Source organism: Eubalaena glacialis, chromosome 3, assembly GCF_028564815.1.
Source record: "Eubalaena glacialis isolate mEubGla1 chromosome 3, mEubGla1.1.hap2.+ XY, whole genome shotgun sequence".
NCBI classification, from domain to species: Eukaryota; Metazoa; Chordata; class Mammalia; order Artiodactyla; family Balaenidae; genus Eubalaena; species Eubalaena glacialis.
In genome coordinates, this window is record NC_083718.1 from 130,605,580 (window position 1) to 130,628,988 (window position 23,409).

General features: G+C 33.9%; 1 protein-coding gene across 1 annotated transcript in view; it reads left to right on the forward strand.

Annotated features, from left to right (window-relative positions):
- The window catches only part of LRRIQ3 (leucine rich repeats and IQ motif containing 3), a 198,427-nt gene that overhangs the window by 17,192 nt on the left and 157,826 nt on the right, over window positions 1-23,409 (forward strand). Inside the window, exon 3 of the mRNA XM_061186447.1 lies at window positions 18,606-18,739. Coding sequence (XP_061042430.1) covers window positions 18,606-18,739 — 134 coding nt within the window. The remainder of the gene's footprint in view (window positions 1-18,605; window positions 18,740-23,409) is intronic.

Sequence of the window (23,409 nt, forward strand, 5' to 3'; positions counted from 1 at the left end):
TTTACAATGTCATGTTAGTTTCAGGTATACAGTACAGTGATACAGTTATACATACTGTATACAGTATGTATACATATGTATAAATATATATTCTTTTTCAGATTCTTTTCCCTTATTACATAATGTTGATTATAGTTCTGTGTGCTATACAGTAGGTCCTTGTTGGTTATCTCTTGTATACATAGAAGTGAGTATATGTTAATCCCAACCTCCTATCCTCCCTCTTTCCCCATTGGTAACCATAAGTTTGTTTTCTTTGTCAGTGTTTCCTTTTCTTTGTTTGTTTTCTTTTTGTATTTCTGTTTTGTAAATAAGTTCATTTGGTTTTTTTTTTAAGATTCCACACATAAGCAGTATATTTGTCTTACTCTGTCTGGCTTGCTTTACTTACTTTACTTAGTATGATAACTTGTAGGTCCATTCATATTGCTAAAAATGGCATGATTTCATTCTTTTTTTTATGGCTGAGTAATATTCCATTGTATGTATGCATATATATATATATGCATACATACACACACCATATCTTATCCATTCACCTGTCAATGGAAATTTAGGTTGCTTCCATGTCTTGGCTATTGAAAATAGTCCTGCAGTGAACATTGGGGTGCATGTATCTATTCAAATTATGGTTTTCTCCAGATATATGCCCAGGAGTGGGATTGCAGGAGTATCTGGTAGCTCTATTTTTAGTGTTTTAAGGAACCTCTATATTGTTCTCCATAGTGGCTGTACCAATTTATATTCCCATCAACAGTGTAGGAGGGTTCCTTTTCCTCCACACCATCTCTAGCATTTATTATTTGTAGACATTTTGATGATGGCCATTCTGACCAGAGTGAGATGATACCTCATTGTAGTTTTGATCTGTATTTCTTTAATAATTAGTGATGTTGAGCATTTTTTCATGTGCCTGTTGGCCATCTGTATGTCTTCTTGGGAGAAATGTCTGTTTAGGTCTTCTGCACATTTTTTGATTGGGTTGTTTGTTTTTTTGATATTAAGGTATATGAGCTGTTTGTATATTTTGGAGATTAATCCCTTGTCGGTCACATCATTTTCAAATATTTTCTCCCATTCTGTAGGTTGTCTTTTCATTTTGTTTATGGTTTTCTATGCTGTGCACAAGCTCTTAAGTTTCATTAGGTCCCATTTGTTTATTTTTGTTTTTATCTCCATTACTCTAGGAGATGTATCTAAAAAGATATTGCTGTGATTTATGTCAAAGAATATTCTGCCTGTGTTTTCTTCTAGGAGTTTTATGGTTTTACACATAGGTCTTTGATCCATTCTGAGTTGATTTTTGTATATGGTGTTAGAGAATGTTCTAATTTCATTCTTTTACATGTAGCTGTCCAGTTTTCCCAGCATCACTTGTAGAAGAGACTCTTTTCTCCATTGTATATTCTTGCCTTCTTTGTTGTAGATTAATTGACCATAGGTGCTTGGGTTTATTTCTGGGCTTTCTATCTTATTCCATTGATCTATATGTCTGTTTTTGTGCCCATACCATACTGTTTTGATTACTGTAACTTTGTAGTAGAGTTTGAGGCCACGGAGCCTGATTCCTCCAGTTGTGCTCTTCTTTCTCAAGATTGTTTTGGCTATTCAGGGTCTTTTGTGTTTCCATACAAATTTAAAAAATTTTTGTTGAAGTTCTATGAAAAATGCCTTTGGTAATTTAATAGGGATTACATTGAATCTGTAGATTGCCTTGGGTAGTGTAGTTTTTTTAACAATATTGATTCTTCCAATCCTAGAACATGGTATATGTTTCCATCTGTCTGTGCCGTTTTCAGTTTCTTTCATCAGCGTCTTATAGTTTTTGGAGTACATGTCTTTTGCTTCCTTAGGTAGGTTTATTCCTAGGTATTTTATTCTTTTTGATGCAGTGGTAAATGGGATTGTTTCCTTGATTTCTCTTTCTGATCTTTCATTGTTAGTGTAAAGAAATGCAACAGATTTCTGTGTATTAATTTTGTATCCTGCAACTTTACCAAATTCATTGATGAGCTCTAGTAGTTTTCTGACAGCATCTTTAGGATTTTCTATGTATAGTGTCATTTCATCTTCAAAGAGTGACAGTTTTACTTCTTCTTTTCCAGTTTGGATTCCTTTTATTTCTTTTTCTTCTGTGATTGCCTTGGCTAGGACTTCCAAAGCTATGTTGAATAAAAGTGGGAAGAGTGAGCATCTTTGTCTTGTTCCTGATATTAAAGGAAACGCTGTCAGCTTTTCCCTGTTGAATATGATATTAGCTGTGGGTTTGTCATATACCACCTTTATTATGTTCAGGCACGTTCTCTTTTTGCCCACATTCTGGAGAGTTTTTATCATAAATGGATGTTGAATTTTGTCAGAAGTTTTTTATTTTCTATTGAGATGATCATATGGTTTTTATTCTTCAATTTGTTAATGTGGTATATCACACTGATTGATTTGTGGATATTGAAAAATCCTTGCATCCCTCGGATAAATCCCACTCGATCATGGTGTAAGATTCTTTTAATGTATTGTTGGCTTCTGTTTGCTAGTATTTTGTTGAGGATTTTTGCTTCTATGTTCATCAGTGATAATTGTCCTGTAATTTTCTTTTTTTGTCATATCTTTGTCTGTTTTTGGTATCAGGTTGATGGTGGCCCCTTAGAATGAGTTTGGAAGTGTTCCTTTCTCTGCAATATTTTAGAATAGTTTGAGAAGAATAGATATTAACTCTTCTCTTAATGTTTGGTAGAATTCATCTGTGAAGTCATCTGGTCCTGGACTTTGGTTTATTGGAAGTTTTTTAATCACAGATTCAATTTTAGTACTTGTAATTGGTCTGTTCATATTTTTTATTTCTTCCTGGTTCAGTCTTGGGAGATTGTGCCTTTCTAAGAATTTGTCCATTTCTTCTAGTTATCCATTTTATTGACACATAATTGCTTGTAGTAGTCTCTTATGATCCTTTGTATTTCTGTGGTGTTGGTTTTAACTTTTTCTTTTTCATTTCTGATTTTACTGATTTGGGCTCTGTCCCTTTTTTTCTTGGTGAGTCTGGTGAAAGGTTTATCAGTTCTTTTTTATCTTTTGAAAGAACTAGCTTTTAGTTTCTTTGATCTTTTCTATTGTTTCCTTAGTCTCTATTTCATTTATCTCTGCTCTGATCTTTATGATTTCTTTCCTTCTACTTATTTTGGGTTTTGTTGGTTCTTCTTTCTCTAGTTGCTTTAGGTGTAAGGTTAGGTTGTTTATTTGAGATTTTTCTTATTACCTGATATGCAACTGTATTGCTATAAACTTCTCTCTTAGAACTGCTTTTGCTGCATTCCACAGATTTTGAATTGTCTTGTTTTCATTTTCATTTGTCTCTTGGTATTTTTTGATTTCCTCTTTGATTTCTGCAGTGATTCATTGGTTGTTTAGTAGCATATTGTTTAGCCTCCACGTTTGTATGGGTTATTTTTCAGTTTTTTTTCTTGTAGTTGATTTCTAATTTCTCTTTTCTTAAATTTACTGAGGCTTGCTTTGTGGGCCAGCATGTGATCTATCTTGGAGAATGTTCCATTGTTCCATGTACACTTGAGAAGGATGTGTATTCTGCTGCTTTCTCCTTTTATGTTTTGTTAATATTTGCCTTATATATTGATGTGCTCCTATATTGGATGCATATATATTTACAATTGTTATATCTTCTTCTTGGATTGATCCCTTAATCATTATGTAGTGTCCTTTTCTGTCTCTTGTAACAGTCTTTATTTTAAAGTCTATTTTGTCTGATATGAGTATTGCTACACCAGCTTTCTTTTGATTTCCATTTGTGTGGAATACCTTTTTCCATCCCAGCACTTTCAGTCTGTATGTGTCTCTAGATCTAAAGTGGGTTTCTTGTAGACAGCATATATGTGGGTCTTGTTTTGTATCCATTCAGCCAGTCTTTGTCTTTTGGTTGGAACATTTAATCCGTTTACATTTAAGGTAATTATTGATATGTATGTTCTTATTTCCATTTTGTTAACTCTCTTGGATTTGCTTTTGTAGGCCTTCTTTTTCCCTTTCCTTCCTCTTTTGTTCTCTTCTCGTGATTTGATGACTATCTTTAGTGTTTTGTTTGGATTCCTTTTTCTTCTTTGTGTGCATATCTATTATAGATTTTTGGTTTGCAGTTACCATGAAGTTTTGGTATAGCAGTCTATATATTGTTTTAAGTTGTTGATCTTTTAATTACAAATGTATTTTTAATATCCTGCATTTGTATGCTCCTCCTCCCATGCTTACTGGTTTTGATATCATATATGTGTGTGGATGATTTCCTACCTTTACTGTATGTTTGCCTTTACCATGAGATTTCCCATGTCATAATTTTCTTGTTTCTAGTTGTGGCCTTTTCTTTTCCACTTAGAGAAGTTTCTTTAGCATTTGTTGTAAAGCTGCTTTGGTGGTGCTGAATTCTTTTAGCTTTTGCTTCTCTGTAAAGCTTTTGATTTATCTGTCAAATCTGAATGAGAGCGTTGCTGGGTAGACTATTCTTGGTTGTAGGTTTTTCCCTTTCATCACTTTAAATATATTATGCCACTTCCTTCTGGCCTGCAGAGTTTCTACTGAAAAATCAGCTGATAGTCTTATGGAGAGTCCCTTGTATGTTATTTGTTGCTTTTCCCTTGTTGCTTTTAAGATTTTCTCTTTGTCTTTAATTTTTGTCAGTTTGATTACTGTGGGTCTTGGTGTCTTCCTATGTGGGCTAATCCTGTATGGGGCTCTATGTACTTCCTGGATTTGGGTGACTGTTTCCTTTCCCATGGTAGGGAAGTTTTTAGCTATTATGTCTTCAAATATTTTCTCAAGCCCTTTCTCTTCTCCTTCTAGGTCCCCTATAATGTGAGTGTTGTTGTGTTTAATGTTATCACTTTTTTTTTTCTTTTTTCTGTGCCATGGCAGTGATTTCCACCATTCTGTCTTCCTGCTCACTTATCTGTTCCTCTGCCTCATTTATTCTGCTATTGATTCCTTCTGTGTACTTTTCATTTCAGTTATTCATTTGTTCACCTTTGTTTGTTTGTTCTTTATGTATTCTAGCTCTTTGTTAAACATTTCTCATATATTCTCAGTTTGTGCCTCCATTCTTTTCCATAGTTCTTGGATCATCTTTATGATCATTACTCTGAAATCTTTCTCAGGTATACTGCCTGTCTCCACTTCACTTAGCTGTATTTTTGCTGTTTTTTCTTGTTACTTAGTCTGGACCATATTCCTTTGCTGTCTCATTTTGTTTAAATTTCTAATTTTATTTTTATTTATGTAGTAGGTTAGTTATGTTTCTCAACCTTGGAGAAGTGGCTGTCTGTAGGGGATGTCCTATGTGTCCCAGCAGTACACTCCCTTCTTGTCACCCAAGGGCCAGGGACCAGTTGGTCCCATGTTAGATTCTGATCTATGTTTGCGGACTCAGTTCCACAGGCTGTGGGATTGTAGTTTTCTTCTTTCTGGTGTCTGACCTCTCCTGGATGAGTATGGTCTAGAGCCATGTGCAGGCTTCCTAGCAGGAAGGGCCCATGCCTGCTGACTGGTGTATGAGTCTGGGTCTTGGCCCTCTGGTGGGCAGGACCATGTAAAGGAGCATGCCTAGAGGTGGCTGTGGGCTCAAGAAGTCTTTAAGCAGCCTGTCTATTGATGGGTGGGACTGTGTTCACACCCCGTTGGTTGTTTGGCCTGAGGCATATCCACACAGGAGCCTATAGTCTGTTTGGTGGGACTGGCTGTTTGTGTGAATGATTCAAGCAAAATGTCTGTCTCCAGCAAGAGTTCATGCAGATGAACACTCCTCAATATGTCCACCCCAGCTTTTATGACCCCAGAGAGAGCCACAGCTGCCCCCCATCGTCCCATGAGACCCTCCAAGACAAGCAGGTAGGTCTGTCCCAGGCTCCTATGGAGTTACTGCTTTTGCCCTAGGTGCTGGTGCACATAAGATCTTGTGTGCACCCTCCAAGGGTGGAGTCTCTGTTTCCCCTAGTCCTGTGGAGCCTCTGAAGTCAAGCCCTGCTGGCCTTCAAAGCCAAATTCTCTTGGGGCTCCTCCTCCTGATGCCAGACCTGTAGTCTGGGGAGCCTGACGTGGGGACCAGAGCTCTCACTCCTGTGGGAGAACTTCTGCAATATAATTATTCTCCAGTTTGTAGGTGCCACCTAGGTGGTATGAGATGTGATTATATCGCAAGTGCACCCCTCCTACCATCTCTTTTTGGTTTCTCCTTTATATCATTGGATGTAGAATATCTTTTTTTGGTAGGTTCCAGACTTTTTTATTGATAGTTGTCAGCAGTTACTTGTAATTTTGGTGTGCTTTTGAGTGGAGGTGAGCTCAGTGTCCTTTTACTCCACCATCTTGTCCCAGGACAATCAATATTCTATTAATAAGGAGGAAAGGAATATAGATTCTTGGAAGGCAGTTAATACTTTCTGTCACATGGTGAAAAAATTGAAAATGCGGTACAGGATTGATATTCCAAGGTAGAGATATTTAGCTCAAACACTTAATGTCCCTTTGTTCTTAATTCCAATGTAAATTTCAAAAGAAAAATAAAACTGCATATATAGACATATAGTATATATAATTACCAAATTAATATTTTAAAATGAATTCATGCTTGACTTAATAGAGTAATATAGATTACATAATGTTTGTAAATATTTAAAATGTTTTTGCTTTCCAAAAAATAAAGATAAAAGAGAAAATACAGCCAATATGAAATACAAAAACATTGTAAGACAACATATCAAAAGTAATACTGTAGGTGTAAAAATTATATATTTACATTTATGAATGTGATGTAATATAAGTAAATGTACATCAATTATAATTTTATTATAAATAAATGTAAAAACCAAAATCAAGGTGCTTATTAGCAATATCATGTCCAAAACCAATGTAATGCAGTAAAAGTAAAAGTATAATGCTAAGCAAATATATATTAATTGGAATAAAGCAAAAGACTTAACATTAATCTTAATGTAGGATTCAGTACACAAAACATTAAGTGGAGTAAATAGGAACTGTTTCAATTGATATAAAAAATAACAGCTACAATAAAGATATTTTTGTTTGGGCATTAATGTACAAAATTGTATTATACAAAATATATAACAGAAATATTTTTGGAAATGTAAGACTAGATAGATAAAAAATAGTATAGGGCCAACATAACATATTTATCTTAATAAATTATTGTATTCAAAGATAATCATACTGTCATGGGGATGAAATGTACAGCATGAGAAATATAGTCAATAATAATATAATACCTTTGTGTAGTGACAGATGATAACTTGACTAATTGTTATGATCATTTTGTAATTTAGAGAAATATTGAATCACTACGTGTGTACCAGGAATTAATATAGTGTTGTAGGTCAGTTATACTTCAAAAAATAAACAAACTCATAGAAAAAGAGATCAGATTTGTGGTTACCAGAGGCAGGGGGCTTGGGGGAGAGGGAATTGGATGAAGGTGGTCACAATGTACAAACTTCCATTTATAAAATAAATAAGTACTAGGAATGTAATGTACAACATGATTAATATAATTAATACTGCTTTATGTTATACATGTTATAAAAGTTAAGAGAGTAAATCCTAAGAATTCTCATCACAAGGAAAAATATTTTTTTCTTTTTCTTTTATTTTGTATCTATATGAAATAATGAATGTTCAAAAACCTAATTTTGGTAGTCATTTTATGATGTACATAAGTCAAATAATTGTGCTGTATACCTTAAACTTATGCAGTGCTATATGTCAAATATATCTCAAAAAAATAGAGGAAAAAAAATAAGGGTACAGGATTTCACTTCTGGGAAGATAGAGTAGATGTTCCTCTTGTAAAATACAGCTCAATTCCCTGGACATTATGTACATTATATAATTACTATTTATTATATAAGGTATTATATAATGTTATATATTATAGAAATTCCTTGGACATTATATACAGAACAAACATAAAAAGACTATGAGTAATGAAGAGCAGAAACTGACTGGCTAAGGCAATCAGAACCTGAGGAATGAAAATGGTGGAGTGAGTTTGCTGTTTTGCTGGGTTTTTTTTTTTTTTTCCTTTATATATCCTAAAATTTTAGCTGAAGAAGGCAGTAACCCAGAAAGGCCAAAGGGTGCAAACAAAAAAACAAAATACCAAAAATACAAATAGAAGTATTCTTTCTATCCAAACTACCAAGAAACATTCAGTCTAGTAAAACAGATAACTTTTAGGCAGTAACCACAGAGAGAAAACTGGTCCTTCCTGCACCCATCCCAGTAAAGCCTGAATGGACATCCTGGAATTCCATCCTTGTGAGGCTCTAATGAGGCAAACCAACACCTACTGGGGTGGTGTCAAAGGAGTCCTAATGGAGATCAGGACTTTCACAGTTGCTCAGCTATAACAAGACTACACCCATAATTAAACAACATACAACAGCCAATGGATCGAAGAAGAAATTTAAAAAAATATCTTGAAACAAGTGAAAATGGAATGACAACATAACTTATGGGATACAGCAAAAGTTGTTTTGAGGGAAGTTTATAGTGATAGATGCCTACGTTAAGAAAAAAGAAAGAACTCAAATGAACAACCTAACTTTACACCTCAGGGAGCTAGAAATAAGAAGAATAAATTAAACCAAAGTTAGTAGAAGGAAGGAAATAAAGAAAGATCAGAGTGGAAATAAACAGAATAGAGACTAAAAAGACAACAGAAAAGATAAGTGAAACTAAGAGGTTTTTTTTTTTTTTTTTGAAAAGATAAACGAAATAGACAAACCCTTTGTTAGACTTAAGAAAAGAGACAGGACCTAAGTAAGTAAAATTAGAAATGAAAATGGAGACATCAAAATTGATACCACACAAATACAGAGGATTATAAGAGACTGCTATGAACAATTATATGTTAACAGATTGGACAACTTAGAAGAAATGGATAAATTCCTAGAAACATACAACCTACTAAGACTGAATCATTAAGAAATAGAAAATCTTAACAGACTGATTACTAGTAGGGAGATTGAATCAGTAATCAAAAACCTCCCAACAAAGAAAAGTTTAGAACCAGATGGCTTTACTGGTGAATTCTACCAAACATTTAAAGAAGAATTAATACCTATTTTTCTCACACTTTTCAAAAAAATAGAAGCTAAGCAGACACTTCCAAACTCACTTTACAAGGTCAACATTACTCTGAAACCAAAACCAGTTGAGGACACTACAAGAAAAGAAAATTACAGACCAATATCCCTGATGAACATGGATGCAAAAACCCTCAACAAAATATTAGCAAACCAAGTTCACCAATACATTAAAAGGTTGTACACCATGATGAAGTGGGATTTATCCCTGGGATAAAAATATCCCTAACAAATGTAAGCATAAAAATCTATAACAAAATATTAGCAAATACAATTTATCGATATGTAAAAAGAAGTATATACCATGAGCAAGTGGGACTTATTCCAGGTATGCAAGGCTGGTTCAATATTTGAAAAATCAATTAATATAATTCACCATATCAAAAGACTAAATATATATATATATATCAAATATCATATCAATTCATGGAAAAAAACCATTTGACAAAATTCAACACCCATTCATCGTTAAAAAACTCAGAAAAATAGGTATAGAGGGATCTTCCTCTTCTCTATAAAGAACATCAAGATAAAACCTACAACCAACATTATGCTTAATGGTGAAAGACTGAATGTTTTCTCCCCAAGATTGGGAGCAAAGCAAAGATACCTGTTCTCATTTCTCTTGTCAACATGCTGCTGGAAAGTCTAGCTAGTGCAATAAAGTAAGAAAAGGAAATAAAAAACATACAGATGAGAAAAGAAGAAATAAAACTATTTGCAGATGAAATGATCATGTATGTGGAAAATACCACAGAATCTACCAAAAAAATCTCTTAGAAGTAAAAAGTGAGCTTAGCAAGGTTGCAGGGTTCCAGGTAAACAAACAAAAATCAATCATATTTCTATGTCCTAAAATTGAATACATGGTCACCAAAATTAAATATATAATATCATTTATAATCACTCAAAAATGAAATACTTAGGTGTAAATCTAACAAAATATGTACAGAACTTGATGGATAACATATAGCCTTTTCAATAAATGTAACTTGGAACAATTGCATGCACACACACACACACACACAAATGAGCCTCAATGTAGGTTTCACAGCTCATACAAAAATTAACTCAAAATAGATCTTGGAGTTAAATGTAAAACTTAAAATTAAAAAACTTTTAGGAAAATAAAACTGAAAGAAATCTTTGGGATCTAGGACGAGGCAAAGACTTAGACATGATACTAAAAGCACAGTCTTTAAAAAGAAAAAATGGTAAAGTGAACTTCATCAAATTAAAAATATATATATATGCTCTGTAAAAGACCCTGTTAAGTGAATGAAAAGATAAGCTCAGAGTTGGGGAAAGTATTTGGAAGTGAACATTTTAAAAATTATAATAGGTACTTCTAGTGGTGGAAATTTGTGTAAAGTTTTTGTTCTTGTCTATGCTTTTCTTCTTTTCTAAAAATTTTATAGTGTTTTATTATTATGGTTCTAAATTTTATTTTGTTATCTAATGTTGCTTGATTCAGGTGAATTTTTTTTTTTTTTTTGATTTGTGAATTGACTATAGTGTGTTCCCAAAGTGTTTACCAGTAATCCTTAGAAATACTGTTATAAAATAATAAAAAATCTTCCTAGCTTTTGTGGGGAGTTTCACACAGATACTCACCATTTCATGTGACTGTTAAAGTGAATATATTACAGATGGAATAAAAAGGTGAAAACTGCATGTGTTTATTCTATTTGAAATAAATACTTGTGGGATTAGTATGATTTACATTTTTCAATTATGCTGAGAAAATCTGTGTCAAATTAGGAAATTGTGATAAAAAAACAAATGGAATAGAAAAAGGTAGACTTTAGGGACTAGATACATATAAAAGAAATAAAAACATGGAAAAAATAAAGAAAAATTAAATAAGTACAAATGTATTGAGAATATCAAATTAATTGGAAATCTCTTTATGTAATTACATGAAGTCTGAATAGGTCGTAGTTTTAGATTTTTTTTTAAAGTACTCTTCCTGTTGGAACACAAAGTACTCTCTTCCATCTGAGTCATTTTTACAAAAGTCTTTACTTTTCTTTTGAAATGCCTCATTATGCTTTATACCAGGTTTAAAAGTAGCCCTATTTTCATTCCAGGGTTACAATAGCAAGTGGTAGAGTATAGATATTTCATTATTCTATCATCTGTTTTGTTGATTCTTTTTTTTTTTTTTAATTTTATTTATTTATTTATTTATTTTTGGCTGTGTTGGGTCTTCGTTGCTGTGCGAGGGCTTTCTCTAGTTGCGGCGAGCGGGGGCCACTCTTCATCGCGGTGCACGGGCCTCTCACTGTTGTGGCCCTCTTGTTGCGGAGCACAGGCTCCAGACGTGCAGGCTCAGTAATTGTGGCTCACGGGCCCAGTTGCTCCACGGCATGTGGGATCTTCCCAGACCAGGGCTCGAACCCGTGTCGCCTGCATTGGCAGGCAGATTCTCAACCACTGCGCCACCAGGGAAGCCCTGTTTTGTTGATTCTTGATAGTATTTTGCCTAAGCATGTATTGTCCTTTGTTAAGCTTTTACTACAATTCTTTAATTCCTTTTATTGGATTGAAAATATTAGTACTAATTATCTTTTATAGTTAATTTATTAATTTTTAAATTTTACATTATGTTAGTTTGGATAAATTGCTTAGTAAATTCCTCTACTAATTTTTTAAGTATCAAATAAGGTATACAGAAATCCTTAAACTGTTGACAGATAACATTGTTCGGATGCTTGAAATGTTTTAGCACTGTTCTAAGTGCTTTACAAATATTTTCTCACAAAAACCCGGTGAGGTTATCTCTATTTTACAGATGATGAATGGGGGACAGATGGGTTGCTTACCCTAGATCACATAGCTAGCAAGTGGTAGAACTGGAATTTAAACCCAGTCAGTTTTTCTCCAGAGTCATCACTCACATAGTGGAGGAAATGCATTACTTTCCCTTAGAAAGAAGATACATCCATTTGTCCTCAGATATCAAATGGTTATGCCATTTGTTCAAGTTTGCAGTGATATCTTTATTGGCATTTTACCAGATAATTGTTTTAGGACATCATAAAACTTGAGTATTGTCTTGAGGTCACTTGTTTTCTGGCAGGGACACTAACTCCACCCACAGCTGATGATTATTCCGTTTATCTCTTTAAAGAGATGAATTATTCATACGTTGGTGGGAAGCAGGACTCTGCTGTAAACTGCAGTGTAAGCTTAATGGTTCTCTGCTGGTGAGAACTGCAGCATCTGACCAGGACCATTTAAACCTAGTCATCTAAATTCCCTCCTGTATTCTTCTCCCTCATTCTTACTTATGCAATCAACCTCCCTGCTCTCAAACTACTGTAGGGGAGCAAAAAGAATTTTCCCTCTACCCTTCTGAGTTCTTGGCTGAGACCTCTGTAATATAAGACAGATTACAAGAGAAAAACAAACAGAAGTTTACTAACATTTATACCTCATGTATACTGAGAAGATACCCAGGGAAAAAGGAGTAACTCCCCGAGGTGAGAATTCATGCTTAAATACCATCTAAATAAGGAAAGGGGAGGGAGGGTGTAGGCCTCTTATGAGTGAGTAAATTATTTTTAAGAAAGATGAATGGGTCCTTAGAAGGATAGATGGGAGTTTGTGACAAAATTTATTTGTTTGTGGTGTCTTCTCCTAATTTCCTCCCCTTCTAATAACCTTCTAATTTCCTTTCTTGTGATAAGACTTCTTCCCTGGTTGTTGAAACTCCTGGGAGGGGAATTATGACAATTGAATGCCTTTTGGGGGATCTGTCTTTAGACAGATAAAGGAGGTTCAGAGAATGCCTCTCCCTGCATTTGCTGTTTTTCAAGTGCCTATAGCTCAAAGTAGTCAATATACTGAAGGAGCGTATTTGAGTTGGAATATTTTGTTACCCTAAACACAAACATACACACACACACAAACACACACATGCACACACACACACCATGAGACCAAATGTGATGAACAAAAAACCCCCATAAAATTACAGGAAATCACATCTATACCAGAAACCAGTAAAGGATAACATTTAAATAAAAGATTATACCATAGAGGTACTTTCATACATAATGAAGATTTTTTGATATAATGAAGATAAGACTGAATCAAAGGTAGGAACTAGCTCAGCCTGACTTTAAGCTGTTCTTCCTGATACGTAAGACAAAGTGACAAGAACTAGAGGGGATTCTGCAAATCCCCCTATTTGTCAAGGGTAATAGTGGACCAGATGACAGATAAGATCCGTTGCTACAGATCACAGGATAAATTTCATGGAGAGGCCCTAATACAAGCAGGGTTACAATAGCAAACTATTATGTGGCAGGACTCATCTGTGATAGGGCAGAAAGGAGTCTCAGAAAGGAGCTTAGTCTCAGCCACATAACTTAACTGAAGTAGTTGACAAGCTAATAAAAAACCTCAATATGAGAAAGCTAACCTTTGACAGAATGTCTTCACCAAATTGGGAAAAAATACCTGAAAATGATGAGAAAAAAATATAGGACATGGAGGTGAGTTCCAGTATGTCTAATATACATGAATAGGAATTATAGAAGAGAAAATAAAACAAATTAAGGAGAAGCAATAATCAAAGAAATGATGAGAAAAAATATGGATCTGAGTATAGGACAAAATCTGTGAAAGAACTACATATATTTTCTTTAAAAATCTTTGAAGTTCACATCTCTTGTCATGGAAAAAAAAGCAAAATCAAAAATATTTGTACTTCAGATGAGTTTTTTGAATGTAAGAAATCAGACAGGCGGAGGTGTTGGCAAGTGCAGAGCATGTGAGGCAGAGTGAAAAGCATTTGCAAAGGCACAGAGGTAATGCTTGGTGCAGTCAAGTGACAACAAGTAATTTATTGTTCTTGGAGTTCAGAAAACATGTTTGGGCATGTCAGATGATGCTGGAGACAAAAACAGGATTAGTAGAATAAAGGGTGTTATGTGTGATACTAAAAAGATAGGACTGTATCTTGTAAGATTTGGGGGAAATATTTAAGGATTTTACATGAACTGATTTTCATTGTAGAAGAAAATCCTATATTCTTTAATTTTGGAGTGGAGGGAAATCGAATGTAGGGAAATTAGAGGAGAGTCTATAGTTTGGGCCCTAGGTTGTAAGAGCTGTTTTAATAAATAGGTAGAGGGTATAGATTATAGGGAACAGATTGAAGAGAGACATATTTGATAGAATTTAGTGATTTATGGGATGGAAAGGGGAAGAGAGAAAGAGGAATGTGTGTTTATTTGGTTGACAAGGTGGAGAATAATTTTAATGACTGTAGATGTAATGCAGTATGAAGTATGGATTGGAAATGTTTTCAAATGGGGGAAATAATTATTTCAGTTTTTGACATGTAAGTAGAGAAATGGAATTGGAAGTTCATTTTATACGTTTGTAATCTAAGAGGTAATTATTGCCAGGAGATACAGCTATATAGGATAATCAGCATATGTGAGATAGTAAGATGTAGTAAGAAAGGTGATCGAACATTCGAGGAGACTTAGTAAAGAGAAGTGAAAAAGGAAGCAAACCTAAATTACTTAAATGGTTAAGTAATTATTTAAATGGTTTGCAGAAGAAGAGGAACCAGGAAAACAGACTGAGAAATAAAAACCAAAAAGGTAGAAAAATTAGTATGTTACTACAGCCAAGTAAGAGTTAAGTTACAAAGAACAGATTGACATTGCCAAATCAAGCTTGGAGACCAAATATGACAGTACCAAATATGACAGTGTATAAGTGACTTACTTAGTGATTTAATAGTCAACTGATATTTGAATGCCAGTTAAAGACTAGATAGCTTACTTAGTCATAGAGATATAGGATAAAAAAAAGAGTTGTTAAACTTGGTGAGTTTATGTTGCAGTGGGAAAGACAGACCAATAATTGCATTATAGCATAACCTTGTCAAATAAAAAAACAAATCAAGACTTAAGAAGAGAGTTTTTTCAAAAGGATTATTGCAAGGGAGGGAAAGGGGCTATTGCAATAGGCAAAGGGATGTTATTGCAATAGGGAGAATGCTCTGATCATTAAGGTCTGCAAACATCTTAAAGGTTAGGCAAAAAAGGGTTTTTCTTATATAGGAGGGAGTAAACAAGGCTAGAAAGAAATGATGTGGCTAAGTAGGATGAAGGGGAGTGGCATAATCTGACAACAGATCAGATAATATTTTACCCTGAGAGCAGTCTATTTCAAGATAGGCTGTTGAGGAAGAGTTGCATGCGGCTCAGGCTGAGGGTGGGGCAAAGTTCAAGGGACTAGGGTAAGGAGAGAATCTTAACCAAAGTTTGGTTAACAAGCGTTTATTCCGACTGCTCAGTATAGACAAAGCAGTTAAACTAATCATTAATAGGCAAAGAATGTGAATTTAGAGAGTCTGTGTCAGGGCCTTGTCAAAGATGAACAAGAGGGACGTCCATGGGTACAATCTAAGTGATATGGTGGAAGCGTTCTTCTTTGTATAAAACCATTTCCTGAAGTAAAGGGATAAGGAGATTTCTTAACCTTCAGTGTTTTCCAGGATCACAGGGCTCAGATAAAATTCATTGCCAAGTGTGACAAATAAGTTATAACACAGGATAATATTGTAGAAAGATATTAAACTCAGATCAATGTCAAGAAAGGCTTCTTGGAGGAAAGAACTGAGTCTCCAAAAGACTAAGATAGTGAGACAAGTAATTGAGAGGGGCAGTCAAGAAACTGGAATGGCATGCAAAAAGCATTGAGGTTTGATTATCAGGTAGTTTTCAGGAATGCAAATGGTTGAATATTGCCAGAATGGAAGGTATTATATATAGGGTGAAGGAAGATGAGATTGAGAAGGTAAGAAGGGACTAGATCAAGGGTTTTGTGTGCCAAGTCAAGAAATTTGTAATTGATCTTTCAATCATATACCAGCAAAAATGCCATATCATCATATCATATCATTGCATTTTGAAAAGTTCATTCTAGCAATAGTGCATATTATGATTTGAAGGGAGTAGGGAGTATGGATTATTTCAGATATCAGGACATTTTTAGTAAGTTAGAGAAGTGATAAAGACATGCAATAAAGCAATGGTAGAGAACAGAAGAAAATGTAGAGATCAGATGTTTAGGATGTTGAATATATTGGATCTAGCAATATTTGGATATGAAGAAGTGAAAGAGAAAGAGAGCCTGGGATGGTTCTAGGGTTTCTGGGTTAGGTTCATATGGGCAATAGCACCATCCACTAAGAGCATGTGAGAAAGCAGGTTAGGGAAGAAGATTCATGTTTGGGCAAGTTGAGTTTACAGGAATATCTTGTTTTATTGCACTTCACTTTATTGTGCTTCACACATAATGCATTTATCACAAATTGAAGGTTTGTGGCAACCCTGCATGGAGCAAGTTTATAAGTGCCATTTTTTTTGACAGCATTTACTCACTTCATGTCTCTGTGTTACATTTTGGTAATTCTCACAATATTTCAAACGTTTTCATTATTATAATATTTGTTATGAGGATCTGTGATTAGTGATTTTTGATGTTTCTACCATAGAAAGATTACAAGTCGCTGAAGGCTCTGATGATGGTTAGCTTTATTAGCAATAAAGTATTTTTTAAATTAAGGCATGTACATTGTTTTTCTAGACATAATGCTATTGCACACTTAATAGACTACATTATAGTGTAAACATAATTTTTATATGAACTGGGAAACCAAAAAATTCATGCGACTTGCTTTATTTCAATATTCCCTTTTCTGTGCTGGTCTGGAACTCAATGTGCAGTATCTCCAAGGTAAGCCTGTAATTGGATAATCAGTTTGACCATATTGTTCTGTAGCTCCAGAGAGAGTTCCTGCTTAAAGTGAGAAATCTGAGAGACATCAGGACATAGGTGAATGTTGGAGCTGTGGATTTGGATGCAGTCATCTGGACAGTGTGTTCAGATTGAAAAAAGACAAAAGGACAAAATCCTTTCAGTGTGACATTAAGTAGGGTATGGATAGGTCTTTAAAAAGTCCAGAAGTAAACATTAGTTATAGGAAAACCAACTGTGTGGTGTATAGAAGCCAAGGGAAGTGTTTCAATGAGAAATGTCCAATGATAATTTTGTAAAAGTATTAGATAGGATGATAGGGATAGAAGTCAGTGGATTGAGATACAGGAAGAGAGAAGGTGGGGCAGCAAATGTGGAATTCTGTTTCAAGGACTCTTAATAAAAGTTGATACAAAGGATGGAGGGTTGGGATGTGTATGATTATTTGTGTGTGTGCATTTTACAGATGGGTGAGACTACATCATATTTATAGGTGAGGGATAGGGACAGTAGCAGGGAAGTAATTGAAAACAGAGAGATTAAACTTAACCATGATGGAGAGCCAATCTTGGACAGGAAGCGAGATACTTCTTGTTTTAAGATTAAGTAGAAGTTGCTTCTATTCAGTATAGATAGATAAGAGTTAAGTGGGAATATAGTTAAATTTGTAGGGAAGGGAGGAGTGTTAGTTGATAGAGTTCAGACTTGATAGTCCTATATTCTCTGTGAGAAGGAAGCAAGATGTTTAGGCAGTGCTAGGGAAAAGGCTTGAATATAGAGAATAGTACTGAAGGTTTACAGTAGCTCCTGTTGGAAACAGAAGCAAGCCAGGGCCAAGTAAAGGATTTGCTAATTAGCAATGAATGTTTGTAAGTATAAATCTGAAGTAGTACTAATATACAAGGCTTTGTGATTTTTTTTTTTAGCAGCTGGTTTTTTTTGTTTTTTTTTTTAAACATGATGGGGTTGATAATTTTCAGAGTAGGTACCTTACAAAAAAATGTGTTAGGTTTTTAATGCATAATTCTTACATTCAAGACATAACTAGAGTGGCTTTTTCTAACCAGTCAAATGATCAGTGGGATATAGGGAGTCTATGATCCCAAATAAAAAATTTGCAGGAACAATAATCTTAGAGATAATTTCTTTAAAGGCAATATAGAATATCTTTCCCCAGGGGAATGTGCTGTCTTCCAGTAAAAGTGTGCAATATTCTAGTTAAGATGCCACGAAGTTTTGAACTACTGTAAGTTGTTTTATAAATCCATCATGTATCAGTTTCCTCTGTGATGATCCACAGAATACTTTTAGAGTTTCATTGGATGTCTATTCATGCCATTATCTTTCAGAGATCAGCATGATTATGGGCAAAATTTTGTAACTATGATAGCAGATTGTGAGAAGAATCTAGAATGGAGAAAGTTATCCTCATTGATCTTGCATTTTTTTTGTAGAGAATTAAAATTATTTGGTGCTACTAATTCTTGGTCTTCTGATCTAATAAAAGTAGATATGAAAATGTATTTATTATTTAACTGTTATGTGTATAATAATACCCGTGAATGTTTTAATAGTTTATACCATCAGACTACCAAGTTAAAATATCTTTTGGAAATACTTTCATGAACTATAAATATTAAATATATTTTCTTTATACAGGGATCAACCTATGAGGATGAAATTGATAATATCAAATGTATTATTTCAAAAGTTAATGAAATTCTGGCTCATAACTCGCCAGTTTTGATTGTTCAAAGATGGATACGTGGTTTCTTAGTTAGGAAAAAAGTGAGGTATGTTTTATTTTCTTCACTATTTGAATATTAAAAGATGATAAAATAATTGATAAAAAGACATTTCTCTAATATATGCTTTTTTGTATTCCCTATCAAAATGGTACTTTATAGACTATTTAATTTCCTAATTTTTAGGAAAACACCCCAGATGCTATAGTAATATAATATTGAGCATAATCAAAATTTGATTCTCTTATTTTTTCTTTTAAATTGACCATATAAATAACTAATCATTGAAGTTTTTATTAATCATTGTCTGAGTAATTCTGACAGTTATTTTAAATTAAACTTAAAAACATTAGTCAAAAATATATATTACATTTCTCTCGTGTAATGGGATATAATAGAAATATAAGCCATGTACAATATAACATAAGAGAAATGTAAACCATATATATATATATATATATATACACATATATATATATACACACACACACATATATGTATATATATATGAGGATTTTGCATTTTGTTTGAATATGAAGATAGTTTTGCCAAAACATCTGGTACCACATCAGTCTACATTACCCTTTGATTAATGCTTTTTCCTCTCTCTTTGTTCCTTACATCCCTTTCCAGTAGCTGACATTTTACAAACAGGGGAAAACTTTTCCTATAAGAGTCTCTCAACATTGTACTTGGGGAGATAAGATAGGATACTCTGTCATCAATTTATTTTAGTCATGACAAACATCAAACATATGAAAAAAGAAATGAACATTCTCCTATAGTTTATTCTCAGATGCTAAATGGGAGAATTCATAAGATAGAAATAGAACATGGCCCTGAAATATAGGTAGGATTAAATAGATCTGGAGTTGGGAAATAGACATTCCCTGAGAAAGAAAGATTAGGACATTTCACTGAAATGATATTCAACATTCTGTAGTAAGGCAGAGAGGATGTTCTCCTGTGTTAGCCTGCATGTGCTAAATCATAGATGGCAATAGCCCTGATTAAGAGAGATAGTATGAGAGAAAAAACTGAACATAATATAGTGCCTGCAACTTCTGAGGATGAGTGAGGTTCCATATACTTTTCAAACCAAGGTCAAAGTGGGAGAGAGAGTGGGTTCATCAGTGGGGGAAAAGTAAAGTGATTTGGAATAAAAGATGTGAAAAGAATCAGGCAATTGCTAACAGGTACATATTTATTTAAAATATTATTTCTATCTCATATGTTCCATTTAAATTAAGTATGCATTTTCTGTGAAATAAACATCTAATTAAAGGGATTTGTCTTTAGTTTATGCCCCTGGGACTGAGTTTTTCTCTCTTAGAATAAAATTACCTTTGATATTCATGTAACATGAGATAAAAACCTTGTACATGGAAACAATATCTGAAAATTCAGCATGCATGAAATGAATTTGAATGAGCTTTGTGGGGAGAAATGTCAGTAGTAATAATATATCACAGTGGTTCGATACGGACTGACTTGAGTTCTTTTTCTCTTTAAAATGCTGTTCCCTTAGGCACATTACTTAACTGCTCTGGGCCTGAATATCCTCATATGTTAAATGGTAGAGAGCAGGGACTAATAGCAGTACTTAGTTCGCTGCTTGCTTATGAGAATTGAGATCATGAATATAAAGCACATAGCATCTGGCAAATGTGGATATTACATTCTTATTAGCTGCTCTTTTAAAAATATTATTATTGTTGTTCTTCTACCTTATGCTCTCTGCATTATATGATTTTGTGGGAAACTTACTCTTTCCTTGGATTTCTTGCTCCCTTCCAATTACATTTACCACAGCATGCACAGAGCAATCTTTCAAAATTATAAACCTAATCTTATTCACCAACTTAAAATCCTCCAGTTGCTCTCAATTTGCTTAGGGCAAACTATTGTGATATTTGTCCCTGCAATGTTTATCACATACTTTCATTATCAACACTTACAATACTGTATTGAAGTTGTCTGCATAATTATCTATATCTCCAAATGTACTACATACTCTGTATCTATAGTATATAACAGAGTGCTTGACACATGTTAGATGCTCAAAAAATATTTGCTGAATTGATGAATATATTAATAAATAGACTGTGGAAGCTAGAATCAGAAAAATATTTCTGGATTCATCTGTGGAAAAGCAAAAACAGAAACAACTGAGAAACATGCAAAGCTGCCCTGAGAGGTGCCTGTGGATTCCTCCAACCTAAAGGTCCCAGTTATTAGTCCTCTCATATGTCTATTTCTAGCCATGAGAAGTGTCTCCCTAGGTGCAAATATTTTGTACTCTGCTTGAAATTTGTTCACTTAAACTGGTTGAAATTTTATATACATCCTTGAAGTACTGTCTAAATTTAGAAAATTATTATGATTAATGCTGTTATCTTTTTTTTAACATCTTTATTGGAGTATAATTGCTTTAAAATGTTGTGTTAGCTTCTGCTATATAACAAAGTAAATCCGCTATATGTATATGGGGATATATGTATACATAATCTTTTGAAGTGGTATTATTCTAACATAAATGATATGGTACAAAGGAGGTATACTTTTATTCTTAGAATGAAATATTGTGATCAGATTGGCAGCCTCCTAAACCTAAGTAAGGGTAACTACATTGAGGTCACAAGGAGGATTATTAGTTGGGTCAATGGTATGTAAAAAGGTAAAAGAATGGAAACAAACATTTATTGAATGTGTGGTATATGCAAAGTACCATGTTAGGTATTTTAATCCACTTTATATCATTTAATACAGCAGAGCTTTTGAGTTTGTCCTGTATTTTCTATCTTATGGATGAAGAATTAAGAATTTAAACTTGGTTGAAAGGTTGGGATATGTATCCAATGGCAGACAGCTATGGTGTGTTGGATATTTGTGGTCAGTTATAAAGAGATGAAACAGTGTATGTTAAATCTACAAGTGTTGCGTTCTTTTGTTTAACATAGCCCAAATTCTGTGCTCTTTTTACTTTTATTTCTGAAGACCTGGAAACAGCTATTTTCCAAAGAGCCCTAGTATTTTTAGTAGGGAATGGTATTTAGGAACCAAGGTCTGGGCACTAAATGTGTTCATTGCTACTGGAGTGTCATGGTTCTTAGGCTATTTCAGCAGACAGAATAGAAAATGGATTTTTTAAATCATAAATTCATATTTCTAATGCTAATCCAACACAGAAAGTTCTTCACTGACTTCTTCTTTCCACATTACACTTCCCTTCTTCTACCCTGTGAATTCTGGTTGCTAACATTATCAGTAATGTTACTCATTAGCTGAATCCTAATAAACACAAAATAGTTTCAGGATTACTATACATAAACCACTATCAACAAGAAACATTTAATAAAGTTAAAACGTGTTAAAGGATTTTTTTGTCTTTAGATTGGAGATATATAGTTAAAATAATTGTTTTTTTTAAAAATAATTGTTGAATGGGTACTTAGTATAATCATAGTATATTAGTTCCTTATCTAATGATTTTATTTCTTTTTAATTTTTAAAATCTTTCTTATTTTCAACTTCCATTTCTCTTAGGGTATTTTCTGTTCTGTTCATTATAATTATCCTTCTCCTAGGTTAGTATTTATCTATAAAATGAGTTTTAAATGTCTTATTCTGAGTCCTGTCATTGCATTTCTAAATTAGTCTAATTCTAGTTTGTGTGGTCTTGTATGTCTTTCATAATTTTCTTGATACCTTTTAGTTTATTTTTTAAAATAAGACTATTTTATTTTAGAGTAGTTTCAGTTACACAGAAAAATTAAGCAGGAGGTACAGAGATTTCCATTATACTCCCAACCCCTACCCATGCATAGCCTCCCCCATTATAAACATTCCCTATCAGAGTGGTACATTTTTTTTAACTGATGAACTTACACTGACATACCATAATCACCCAAAGTCTAGAGTTTACAGTAAACTCTTGGTATTGAACATTCTGTGAATCTGGACAAATGTACAATGACATATATCCATCATTATGGAATCACATTGTTTAATGTTACTGCCCCCTAAAACCCTCAGTCCTCTGCCTAGTCACCCCTATCCCCCTCTCTAACTCTGGCAACCACCCATCTTTTTATTGTCTCCATAGTTTTGCCTATTCCAGAATGTCATATAGTTAGAATCATATAGTATATAGCCTTTTCAGATTGGCTTCTTTCATTTAGTAACATGGATTTAAGATTCCTCTATGTATTTTCATGGCTTGATAAGATAATTTCGTTTTAGAGCTGAGTAATACTACATTGTCTGGATGTACCAGTTTCTTTATTCATTTTCTGTAAAGCTGGTTTGGTGGTGCTGAATTCTCTTAGCTTTTGCTTGTCTGTAAAGGTTTTAATTTCTCCATCGAATCTGAATGAGATCCTTGCTGGGTAGAGTAATCTTGGTTGTAGGATTTTTCCTTCATCACTTTAAATATGTCCTACAACTCCCTTCTGGCTTGCAGAATTTCTGCTGAAAGATCAGCTGTTAACCTTATGGGGATTCCCTTATGTTTTATTTGTTGTTTTTCCCTTACTGCTTTTAATATTTTTTCTTTGTGTTTAATTTTTGATAGTTTGATTAATATGTGTCTTGGTGTGTTTCTCCTTGGATTTATCCTGTATGGGAGTCTCTGCCCTTCCTGGACTTGATTAATTATTTCCTTTCCCATATTCAGGAAGTTTTCAACTATAATCTCTTCATATAGTTTCTCAGTCCCT